This window comes from Xenopus laevis, chromosome 6S (assembly GCF_017654675.1).
Source record: "Xenopus laevis strain J_2021 chromosome 6S, Xenopus_laevis_v10.1, whole genome shotgun sequence".
Taxonomy (NCBI): domain Eukaryota; kingdom Metazoa; phylum Chordata; class Amphibia; order Anura; family Pipidae; genus Xenopus; species Xenopus laevis.
In genome coordinates, this window is record NC_054382.1 from 104,434,294 (window position 1) to 104,447,490 (window position 13,197).

The 13,197-nt window shown below is 38.1% G+C and overlaps 1 protein-coding gene across 1 annotated transcript in view; it reads left to right on the top strand.

Moving 5' to 3' along the window:
• The window catches only part of trim55.S (tripartite motif containing 55 S homeolog), a 55,456-nt gene that overhangs the window by 17,273 nt on the left and 24,986 nt on the right, over window positions 1-13,197 (top strand). The window contains exons 4-7 of the mRNA XM_018223761.2: window positions 2,603-2,698; window positions 10,433-10,666; window positions 12,793-12,815; window positions 13,052-13,176. Coding sequence (XP_018079250.1) covers window positions 2,603-2,698; window positions 10,433-10,666; window positions 12,793-12,815; window positions 13,052-13,176 — 478 coding nt within the window. The remainder of the gene's footprint in view (window positions 1-2,602; window positions 2,699-10,432; window positions 10,667-12,792; window positions 12,816-13,051; window positions 13,177-13,197) is intronic.

Sequence of the window (13,197 nt, forward strand, 5' to 3'; positions counted from 1 at the left end):
AAGACTAGGAGAATAGAGGTTGAGTGAGGAGAAGAAGAATAATAGTACTGAGATTGGGCCCCTGGTCTAAGGTTTTTGGGTGGGCCTCTGGTGTCCCAGTCCGACACTGAGCAGCTCTCCAATTCCCCGAGCTACCATGCATTCATTTTAAATAAGAGACTGGAATATGAATAGGAGAGGTATAAACAAAAGGCTTAGTAATAAAAAGTAGCAATAAAAATAAATGTGTAGCCTTACAAAGCATTTGTTATTTAAAAGAGGTCAGTGACCCCATTTTGAAAGCTGAAAATAGTCAGAAAAAGAAGGCAAATAATAAAAAAATATATACAAAATAAAAAATGAAGACCAATTGAAAAGTTCCTTAGAATTGGCCATTCTATAACTTGCCTGTAATAAAATGTAGGTTAAGGTGGACCACTCCTTTAAGAACATTATCCTAGCTGAGAACAGAAAGCTGATATGGATGGTAGGACAATATAGGGCAAAAGAGACACAGTCAAAGTGCAAAGGTACTGCAAAAGAACTTTGAGAGAGATAAGGAAAAGAAAGAAATGGGCTTTGGCTATCCAAGGGTGAATGTGCGATTAGCATGGCAGACCTATACAGTTATTGCTGCCTGGATTGTGCACCCTTGTACCTTTGATTTTAACCTGGTGAATTGCATGATAAAGTGTGCAGAGTGAAAAAAGAAATGGGTGGATACCCTTATTTACTTATTTAACAGAGATAATATAATCCTAATAGTTACTGCAGAGTTCTGACGAATGTCAGAATGAATTAGTTGCAAAAGAGTATTTTAGGAAGAAAGTACCCGCTTGTAACTAGTATATCAAATAGCGATAAAGAAATAAATTATTGACAGTCAGTGGTTTAGAAATTCAAAAGCTGTGTCTGTATATTCTATATTTATCATATTTTCGTGTATTAAGTTTAAGTGCAGTGCAATTAATCCAGTTCATATATAGATAATCAATTGAAGAGGACCAATTGATTATATATGATTAGCTGATTAAAACATGTTTAATTAATTATCTTTTAATTAAAATTAATTAAAAGAATTATGAATTCATTTAAAATGTATATCTTAGATGAGATTAAGATTAAAGTGCAGTGCAATAAATTGATTGATTCACCTAATAAATAAATGTGAGTATAAATAAATGAGCTAAAAAAAAGGGGTACTTATTTCGCCTTGAGAAAGCTTCTAAGTGCTTTGGCGATTGCTCGTTCTTCTTGGTTTTAAACCTATTTAACTTTTTAAATTATCAGTCCGGTCTTGGTCTTGCGGGTGTGGGTTGAAGTGACCATTGCTACAAATCTTCCTTTCTTTGCTTCTCCCATCTCTTCCTTCATTTCTAAGGGGCCATGGATTTGTGGCTTTTAGGGCTATTCCACACGGGGAGATAGCGACGCGTTTGCGGTCGCGGCGACATAGCGCCGCGACAGTCGCCGCGACCGGCGCAGGCGACAGTTTTGTATGGGCGCCTATGTAAAAACGCCTGTGCTAACCACACGAGGCGATGCGCTTTTCAACAGTCGCCTGAAAATGCCTCGCCAGGCTTTTTCAGGCGACTGTTGAAAAGCGCATCGCCTCGTGTGGTTAGCACAGGCGTTTTTACATAGGCGCCCATACAAAACTGTCGCCTGCGCCGGTCGCGGCGACTGTCGCGGCGCTATGTCGCCGCGACCGCAAACGCGTCGCTATCTCCCCGTGTGGACTAGCCCTAAGGTGTAGCTTAGCCTCTTTAAAGATTGGGGCAAGATAAAATACAAGGCCACAGTCCTGGTTACCCTGTCCTGCCTTCAACTTTGTGGTGTCCCAGGTTTAGAAAAACAATAGGCAGTAAGTTTTGGGACAACTCCACCATCTTGATGTTACAATTTCTCCTAACTACCCTATGGATTTGAACATTTTGATTACATAATTTATCCTATTCATTGGTCACAATCTTTAAAAAAAATGTAGCTAATTTATTTACTCACATGTATTTATTAGGTGAATCAATCATATTTATTGCCCTGCACTTTAATCTCATCTAAGATATCAATTTTTAATGAATTCATAATTCTATTTCTTGTACTTAAATTAATTAAACACACTTTAGTCAGCTAATCATATATAATCATTTGGTCCTCTTTAATTGATTATCTATATATGAACTGGATCAATTGCACTGCACTTTAGCTTAATACACGAATATATGATAAATATAGAATATACAGACACAGCTTTTGAATTTCTCAACCAATAACGTGTGCAGAGTAGCATGCATAGCATTAATAAACCACCCCTGTGGTCTCATTTTCTTATATATTGTTCTTTGGGGGGGGTTGGTTCAAGGAGGCTGACGTTTTTAGAAAATCTGCTCTTTTAGGAGCCATGTAAAATGATGGCAAAGCTGCACTGCTTATTGTCTGAGATTGGATCTCTAATCTGTCTGATATATAGCTGAATGTGCAGGCACATACAAAACTGAAGGATCTCTGCCATACTAGTGGTTTAAGTGGTTTCTAGTTAGAACTCTTATACTTGATGATAATAAGTGATAATGTCAAAATGTCATCTTGCCATGGGACTAATGATGCATTTTCTGACCCTCAGTCTGAACTCTCAGATGGCATTGCAATACTGGTTGGATGTAACGACAGAATTCAGGCAGTAGTAAGCCAACTGGAGGAGACTTGTAAAACCGTTGAGGTAAGTGTAATACTTTGCAGGTGTTTAGAATGTACAGCTTCCCACTGTTATACTATAAATACCATCGTTATTAAACAGTCATCATCAAAAAGTGCATCAGTTTTCTATGAGTCATCCAATTTTGAGTGCCGTGCCATGGGACTGCAAGACTAGATTTTCTTTGTTTTCTTTTAAATAGAGATTGATAGTGCAGAGGGAAATGTATGGTCTGGCTCTCACTTCTGTATTAAATGTAATCCCTCACAACTAAAACATATCTGCACTTTGTTAAAACTTTTCCATTAAGGTTGTTAAGTAGGCGAGGTGTCATCAGGAGCTCATTTTGTAGAAAGAAACCATTGTTAATGAGTTGAGGGTACTAATTACCAAAAGTGCACCTGCTTAATTTTTTTTTTTATTTTGACAAACGATCTAGATATCCTCTTGGTTTTAAGTAATGACATTCATGTGTGTGATGTGGTTATTCATTAAGGGATGAAATTAAAGGAAAACTATACCCCCAAAATGAACACTTAAGCAACAGATAGTTCATATCATATTAAGTGGCATATTAAAGAATCTTACCAAACTAGAATATATATTTAAGTAAATATTGCCCTTTTACATCTCTTGCCTTGAGCCACCATTTATTGATGCGACCCGAGGACAGGATTGGGTCTTCTAGTTCAGCACCTGGCACTTCAACAGTGTTTGTTTGGGAGGTGAGCGCTCCAATTTTTGTGATTGTGTCCCATGTATTGAGCCACCATTTCGTGATGGTCTCTGTGCTGCTTCAGAGATCACCTGACCAGAAATACTACAACTCTAACTGTAACAGGAAGAAGTGTGGAAGCAAAAGACACAACTCTGTCTGTTAATTGGCTCATGTGACCTAACATGTATGGTTTGTTGGTATGTTTGTGAGTACAGTGAATCCTATGATCCGAGGGGGCGTCCCTTATTTTTTAAAATGGCAATTTTCTATTTATGATTACCCAATGGCACATGCTACTAGAAAAGTATATTATTATGAAAATGGTTTATTTACATGAAGCAGGATTTTACATATGAGCTGTTTTAGGCAATATCTTTTTATAGAGACCTACATTGTTTGGGGGGTATAGTTTTCCTTTAATTCGATCATGTCTTTGGAAAAACAATTGTGTCCATTAATGGTTTCAGTGCAGTGTAATGGTTTTGGGGGTGTTTATGCGGGGAGAGGGGTCCTGTTTTAGCCTAAACACTCAGTTTTACGCTGGTTCTGACACAGTAGAAGTCTTGCCGGGATAGTCCGACCCTGGGTGTATTGAATCCACTACTTTGGGATTTGGCCAAATGCCAAATCTTTCATGAAGGTTTTCCGAGGATATGTCTAATGTTCTGTGTGCACTTATGCTTTAAAAATTCGAAAGAAAGTGTGATTTTTAATTCAGTGGACGTCCTCTTCAGTGCTCCGTGCTTTAGGGCTTTTTATGAAGGATTTGGCTGAATCCCAAACCGAATCTGGCACACAAGGGTTAAAAAAAACCTCACATGCAACACAAGGAAAAACATCTCACAATCCAGTTCAGTATTCGGCTGAATCTTTCATCGAAGGATTTGGGGTTTGGCCTAAAATTGTAGATTTAATGCATCACTTATCAAAATGACATCTTTCTTTAGGCACAAGTTTGCTGTGTCAATTGACAGGGGCCACTATGGGAACCTTATAGCTACCAACACCTTAGAGGCCAGTGCAGCTATGCAGAAGTGTAGGGAACGCTTTCAGCCTGAATGATGTATATTTGTAACTTCAACAAATGTTACTCGACTTGTAAATTAGCCCTATAGTGTGATCTGCCTGTTTCAGATGTGTTTGACGTGCTGTTGCAAAATGTATGTTTTTAACAACAATGCAATTAATTACCATGATATCAAATATTAAATAACAGTTTAGTCTTACAGTATATCTTCTTACAATATAACAAAAAAAGAACACTCTTGGCCCAAGAATAAATTGGTAAGTATGGAAGCTGCGCACTTGCTTTTATATTTTGCCTGGGGATTGAACCCTACTGATTGTCAGATTTGCCCCTTTACCTCTTGTGTCTGGTATTGGGTCAAGCAATCTTCTTCCTAATCTTTAGGTCTTACTTTTCATTTGGCTCCTCTTCTTGACCTGCCTACCTGTTGCATTAGTTTGCATTGCTCTGGGTGTCTTTCCTATACATTCCAGGCAGCAAAATGCTGATAAATACAATGAAAAAAAATAGCATCCAATTTAGCAAATAAATTGAAAGGTAGGTTGATTGAATGGATGATGTTCTGTACCTGCATGTGCATGTTATGATGGATCTACCCTGCCATAGTGACGCTGTTGTTTATAGTCTTCCACATGCAGACTTTTATTATATTGGCTGGCAGCTTCCTAATAGTTCTTGTTATTCATTCCATTGAAAGATGTTTTAGTTTATATCCCTCTATAATGGTATAGTGCTATGGAAAATATTTTGCATACTAATACTTCAAAATAGGGGCTAAAATTCTGTATGGTATTTGCACTACCTTCCTTTAATAATACTGTCATATGTCCTTTAATAACAGTCTAGTTTTGAAGACTTCCCAAACATTATAAAGAGCCCCATCCCACCATGCTGTAATGCTCCAGTAGTGGTTGGGGAGCTTTTTCACCATAGTTTATGTCTACTAAAAAATCATTTAAACATTGGTCAGAATATTAAGTCTTAAAAGGGGATCCATACAAGGGAGCAGAAGGGTTAAACTGTGCCGGTGAGAGGGAATTTATCATTCTGCGTATTTCAGCTTTTAAATGTGGCTTTTAGGCCATTCACTTGGTGAACATTCATACTACTGTTTCAGAAAACAGGATTTTCTACCGACTAATGAAACATTATTACACGTAGAAGTCATGATAAAAGTGAAAATAGTCCTTTCACCAAAGAGGATAGTGGTGAACATTAAATATGATTGCCTGGCATACCTTAGAAATAAACAAAATGTATTTTTCTAAAATGAAAGACAAAACAAATGCCATAAAAACATATCATTTTGCAGGGTTGAGTTCATGGTTTTATGTTGTTGCTTCCCTAAATGCTTATGGAATAACAAAACAATGTACAAAATCTATTATTGAAATGCGAAATCAACATAATTCCATGTGAATTGTTCTTATTAAATATGAATAATTAATCCCCATTGCAAATGAAAGGGGCTGCATTTTAGAAGAAGCAAGGATAAACCCCTTAGGGACATTTCTCCATAAATAGGGTTTGATGTTCTTTATCCCAATGGCCAAATATGAATTTATACATTCTATATATTCTATATATATTTCAGGGATTTGCATACTATACAACAGGGTCCCCAACCGCCGGGCCGTGGGCTGTGCTGAACCGGTCCTTCTCTGGCTGCATTCTACAATAGCCGCATAAACAATTAAAATTACTTGCAATCTCAGAGCCAAAGCCCAGGAAACGTTCTATTAATCGCAACAAGGACCAAAATACTGTTTGGACAGTATTTTTTTGGTAAGCCTGAAATGCACCCACGCATCAGCACGTCCCCACCCAGTCCTTGGGAAAATTGTCTTCCTTTAAACTGGTCCGTGGCGCAAAAAAAGATTGGGGACCTCTGCTATACAATATCCATCAACCTTCTAAGGGACATCTCTTCCTCTAACCCTGAGAAGTTTCCTGGAAAATTTCCAGTTTAACTTCACCCTTGTGATTGATAAAGCTATTGTAAAACATGAGCCTCACATGATAGTAATGTGGTCAACAATGTTATTTGGTCAACAAAATACCAGTACATAGCAACACAAGAATATCCTAACAGCATCTGTTGGATTATGGGAGCTCTTGTAGTATAATGAGTTGTTGTTGATTTGTTTGGTTTATTTACAAGGTCAATCCACAAAGGAGCATATAGAGAACATATACTACACAGGATAGCATTATACTCACATTACCAGAGAACACTTGATCCCTGCAGGCCAGGGAACAGTTACAGCAGTAGGTAAGCAGCAATTTCAAAGGTACCCCAGCTTTCAGCCTTTTCCCTAAGTGGAACCCAGGAGACCTACTAGATCCTTGGCATCTGTACAATTAGTCCCTACTTCTGGGAAATTATTACCCGGGATCTTAATCCCTTTGACTCTCCTCGTTGGAGCCTTGAGCTGCTCAGCTAAATAACCTATCTATCACTCTTAGAGTGATCTATTAATGAGTATAGCTATCTATTTTACTAGGGCCTAAGCACCTAGGTTCCACTACCCATTCCCTTCCTGCCTGCTTTATAAGGGCTAAAGTAATGGAACCAGACCACATGGTTTCCTAGACCTTTATACTATAGCGCAGTGCCATCTAGCATATACTGTGAGAACTACAGGGGCTTACAAAAGCAGAGCAATGACACAAGTCATTAGGACCATTTATGTGTCTAAAACGTTTAGGATGTGCCTGCCAATATTATGTGAGGGTGTCTAAATTATTACATCCCTACAATATCTATTGGAATGATATAGTATCTAATGGACTATATCTGCAGTGCTGGGTCACAGAGCATTTCTTAGTTCCACCAAGACTAAGGAATGTAACCAATTGTGATATCACCTATATACCATAGACCAAAAACAACTCTTTTTCGATTTGTTAAGAAGAAACAAGAGAAAGGCATATGCATATAAGAATACAACACAGCTTAATGTGATTACCAGAAATGACCATAACAAGTAAAATAATACTACTTTCCACATTATACAAGTACATAGATTGTAGTTTTCAACAAAAATAAACTTCTGTTGAGTTTGATACCAGCATCCCTCTAACAGCAATAATCTATATGCAAACAATTTAAAAGCCAAGTAATACAAACATCACTGTACATGGCAATAATATTTCAGTGTTCATGAGATGTCAAGATGATTATTTCTTAATAAACATAGTTTTGTTTTATAAGAATCCTCCTTGCATGGTACTTGTCATTCCTAATGGAAGCAAAGAAAGTGTCAGCAGGTTGCTACATGGCACAAATTCAGGCAAGAGGAGAGCATCATCTGTTTCTGTATCTGTCTTGCTCCCAGGTCTGTCGTTTCATTTTCCTTTAGGCCAATCAGTCACAACTTAAGTCACGAATCCCCTTGAACTTTATGAGTCCAAGTTGTACGCTACCTAAGTCATCAATTATTCTTCTGCAATCTGCCCAATTTGGCTGAAACAAGCCAAGACCCTCTGTACCTAATTCCCCTTCACTCCTGGCTCCCCCGAGCTTAAAAACAGAGCAATAATTCATATGGCTGCTTTCCATCATTTTCTAAGTCATTTTTTAACACTTCAGAGTTAAACATTGGGGTTTTTTTTTTGGTTTTTTTAACTTCTCCAACAAAGTTGTCAGTTTCCAACTCCCTTTGTGTCTATTGCAGATCAGTCTCTGGATCAAGCCTGAGAGTAAATGGTTGGTTTTTTGTTTATTCAGCAGATTAATTTTGTGTAGAGACATCAAAGCCAATAAGAAAAATACTTTAATAAAAATGGCTTCTTCTTCAAATAAATCAAATATATGCCACATGCCAATCACAATGAATTTTTTATTGATTTTTTTTAACATGATAATAATAAGAAAACCAGTGACAAAAGACATATTATTATAAAACATATGTGCTCTTTTACCACCACAGCTGCAGTTGTGGCCATGCTTAAATGGATCCAGTTGTTGCACACATTGAAGCCATTTATTAAAGGTACTTACAGTAGGTCCAAAGGCCCAAGGACCCTACTTGAACTTTCCTTTAGGTGCACTTGGTGCTGGTGCATCTGTCCTGTCTCCTCTGAATCGCAGCATACATAAAGAGGGGTCAAAATCAAAAGTTAAATTTGTAATATTTTTTGTAGATTCATGAAAAAAGGAAAAATATCTCCATTGGCCCTATGAGTTTCATGCCCTCTAAGGCACTTAATCATGGGCTGAATCACACACAAGTGTGCCTATTGACACAAGAGAAACCTGGAGTTACAACCACCTTCAAGCTGGCAGTAACTCCAGGATTCCCATAGCGGCCTGTGCCAATACGTATGGCAGATTTTAAGAATCTGTCATAGACAGCTGTATGAGGTATGCCGCCACCCAAAGGTCGGCCTTTGTGTCCCTTTTATATTTCTATATAAAAAAAAGATCACCTGGTATTATGTCACATGTTTTAAAACATTTTTTTAAAGACCCATTTCCTATTGCACGTACCTCTTCTTCAGAGGAAATGGAAGCTTAGACAGACTTTCTTTGTATCATACGTATTCCATTCCTTTCTTCCTTTGCACATCTTTATATTTTATCTTGTTAATCTCGTTCATGGGGTCTGGCACACAAAATTGTATTGCTTAATCAAGGAGAGAACTTATCAGAGATGTAAGGAGACTCACCTCAGTGAGTCTCATTCGCCTGCTCATGCATCAGTCTCAGCTTTCTGGTGTGCTTCATTGTGTCCACCTGCCTCTAGACTATTTAAGGACCTGAGTATGCACCCCAGTCCTTGGATAAAAAGTAATGAGCTATCATAATTTGATGATTGCCTCCTGTTGAGACCCCTGCCTAACTTCTGCCTGTTGACATTTCTGAGCCTTTGCTGCCCTGACCTTGGTTTCCCTCAGCTACAATAACTTCTTCTGCTGTTGGTACTTCACTCAGATGGGCCTTATCAGCCTAACTCCACTTACTGGCCACCCATTTCAAACTTGGGAAGGTTCAGCTTTGTGAAAGTTGCTTGTGGGATTTTATTCTATTTACACTTGAGTCAATGTCCCCTTGTATACCAAAAGGTTTTAGAAGACACTGACCAGCACTGCCATTAAGTGTAAAATCTCCTGCATAGAGTCTATAATTATGCACAATTTAGCAAACAGAGACACTGTACTGCACCATGCCAAAATCAATGTCATTTATGAACCAAGGCAGCCGTTAGTTTGTGGCGAATACACATATTTATCAAAATGTGAAACTTCAGCTCAGCAAATGAACCCTGGTGTTCTTTCGCCAGCGGAAATTTGTCAGGGCAAAATTTTCTTGGCAAAAGAGATCCTCTTTTGTCCTAGACATTAGCCTACCCTAAAACTAGGGTTGCCACCTAGCCGGTATTTTAGCGGCCTGGCCTGTAAAAATGATGGTTGATCCCAATGTTATTAATAGGGAAAAAAGATAAATATATAGGAAGGCCGGTATTTTTTTTTCAGAAAAGGTGGCAACCCTACCTAAAACAAATGTGGCATAAGCTTCAAATGGTAAAAAGAGTATAAATAACATTTACAGTATTTAACAGTTAAATTTGTAAACATAATCCCACATTAATATATGAAAAAAATGCCAGTGTTCTGTCTTTTTTGGAGTACAGAATATTATCAATTCTCCAGTGGGAACCTGGTGAAATATATTTTGGTGAGAAGGGTAATGTATAGAAAAGTTTTCTCTTTGCTAGATTTGAGAAACTAAGCAAAAATTCTCTTGCGTGGAGCTTTTTCGCTAGCGAATTCTTACTCGCTCTAATAGGCAATGCCGTTGCGAATGGTAATTTTGGAAAAAAAAACATTTTGCCATGAAAAAACACAACATGCCCTTTAGTAAATGTGCCCTATAGTCTTTATTACTGTTCTGTATTTCATTGTAATAATGTGTTTCTATATTTAGACATTACAACATACATTTCTGTATTTATTATGACTTTTCAGTATAAACATAGATACTGATATCACTATATCTTTCAATTTCTAGGAAAATAGTAAAAGGCAAAAAGAACAACTATGTGAACGATTTGATTTCCTGTTTGCTATTCTGGAAGAAAGAAAAGGGGAGCTGACCCAAGCAATCACCAGAGACCAAGAAGAAAGGCTTGAAAGTGTCCGTTCTTTAATGAAAAAATATGGCAGCCACATGGAGACTGTTTCAAAGCTTGTTGAGTCAGGAATTCAGTTTATGGATGAGCCAGAAATAGCAGTATTCCTACAGGTATGAACAATTCCTGTTAATTTTATAAAAAGAAAAAAAAAATCTTAATAACCCAAAAGAGTTTGCCACCTTTAAGCAGGCCTTATAAGTGCACTTTGCATAATTAGCATTAGCAATGCAATAACTGTCTAACGAAGATTAATACATTGTGAAATGTAAACTTTCTTTTACATTTATGACTTTTATTACATTCCTGCCAAATGGTCATACACACCTACTCTTGATGAAAAGAACCAGAAAATTGTCTGTGCATGGCCAGATAATGTATCTTTGATCCAGTTAAAAAACATTATTGTCTAAAGCTGCTGTTGAGATAAATAAAACATAAGTGGGGGGGTCAGTTAATGTTGCCTGGGATGGACTAACACTTAGGCATCCAAAATCTGGCACAAGTACAGAACCCATTGCACCCACCAGCAATCACTAATTTGAATGTCTGAAGGACATGCAATTCAGGGGGTGAGTAGCAGGCAGGATAGTGAGATACCTTCATGCCTCATCCAGCGTGCCCCTTATGCATTTGGCAGCACTGCATTTATCAGTGCCCAAGGTTTGTAGTCAGCCAATCAGGGCTATTTAAGGCCAGCCCTCCAAACACTCCTTGCCTGGGCATTGGTTCCTATACTAATAGTGTGGCATCATCCTTAGCTAAAGGTTCCTGCTCTAACCTCCTTTCCTTGTCTTGTCTTGTCCTTTCCTTGTCTTGCCTTGCCTTACCTTGAACCTTTCCTCCTTACCTTGCCTTGTTCTGATCTTGCCGCCCCCTCCCATTTCTGCTCCAGTCCTGCTTTAACCCTTGCCTTAATCTTATTCTGCCTTGACCTGACCTTTCCGGTTCCTGCTTCCTTTTCTGTCCTGACTTGTACCCTGTCTATATCTTTCCTTGTCTCGCTCTGCATCTTGCTCTGCCTTTTCCTTCCTCTGCTGCTATCCAGTCCCTCTCCGGTTATCCAGTCCCCTCTCCTGCTATTCCGTCCTTTCCTGTTTTCCATGTCCTTTTGCTCCAGTCCTTCTGCTCCCCTATCACCAGTCTAATCTGATTCTACGCCTGCACTGTCCTGTTCTGGTTCTAAACCCGCACCGGCCTGTTCTGATTCTACACCCACACCGTCCTGTCCTGATGTACACCCGCACTGTCCTGTCTCTCCCCATCTGTTGTTGTTCTACACCTTCTCAATTCTGCTGCTACCCAGACTGCTCCTGTCCCGACTTGTCACCCCGACTTGTCACCCTATTTTTCACAATGACTTGTACACCAGAAATGTGCTGTTCAATTAAAACTTTCCCCAACAGAACAGGTCATTGAGGGTAAGATCTGGGGATAATGTGATCCGTCGGCACAGCCAGTCCCTGCCTAAAGGACTCACCTTCCTCCTCTAACCCCACAGCACCCCCTACCTAATCCTTCACAAGGGGAAAGGGTGCAAAAAATGAAAATGAAAAATTGCCTGTGCCTATTTTTACATTTGTAAACAAGCCCTAACATTCCCATTTGAAGATATGATATTGTATATAAACAACATTAACAACCATCTGAAGACTAGTTTTTGCCGACTGCATATATTCACTTTATACATCTCTTTATACAAAGATTTTTAACAAATTGCAATTTCTCAGATATACTACTTGTTTTGTGTAGGACCCCCTATAGTTCCAAGAATATTTAGGGAAGAAATTAAGTATTCAGCTCCAAATCTGATCTTAATTTTAATTTAAGTTTGTTAATTGACATTTGGACTGGTCTTTCAGGGATTTCTAAAAGAGTAAATAGGCATTATCCCCAGATCTTACTCTCAATGACCTATTCCTTTGGGGAAAGTTTTAATTGAATTGCACATTTCTAGTGTACAAGTCATTGTGAAAAATATGGACCTTTACACTTGCATTCTGCATATTGCACAAACCTTTCATTTGAAAAAAAACTTTTGGAAAAGTTGTTGAAAACAAAAGGAAAATATTTATGAACAAATGTAAAATGTGCCTTATTATCCAGCTCATCGCTTCGTGTGTCACAACTTTATACCGGCATCTTGCAAATGAGTCACGTTTTATTATTCAGAAGTTTAAAATTAAGTTGTTTGTTTTTAATAATCAGGAACTAATGTAACCTATTTTTATTTTTACAGAATTCTAAACCCTTGCTACAGAAGTAAGTATGCTTTTTATAAAAATGTCCATTATTATTCTTTATTTATAGCACCAACATCCACCACAGTGCTTTACAGAGATTACACATTAGAACCTGCCCCAGTGGTTAGGCTACAGGCCTATATTCCCACTTTACTCCATGGGAGATTATATAATAAGTAACTTTCTACACATTTTTACACAAGTAACGGTATTGTTTCTGGTCTTCTAAACATGCAGTAATACAATTACTTTCAGAATGACAGAAGCATCAAGTGAACTTCATATGGAAAAAGTAGAAGCTGGATATGAAAACATGAATCATTTTACGGTGGATCTAAACAGAGAAGAAAGGATAATTAGAGAAATAGACTTTTACAGAGGTATGTGGCCTGATGGTTTTC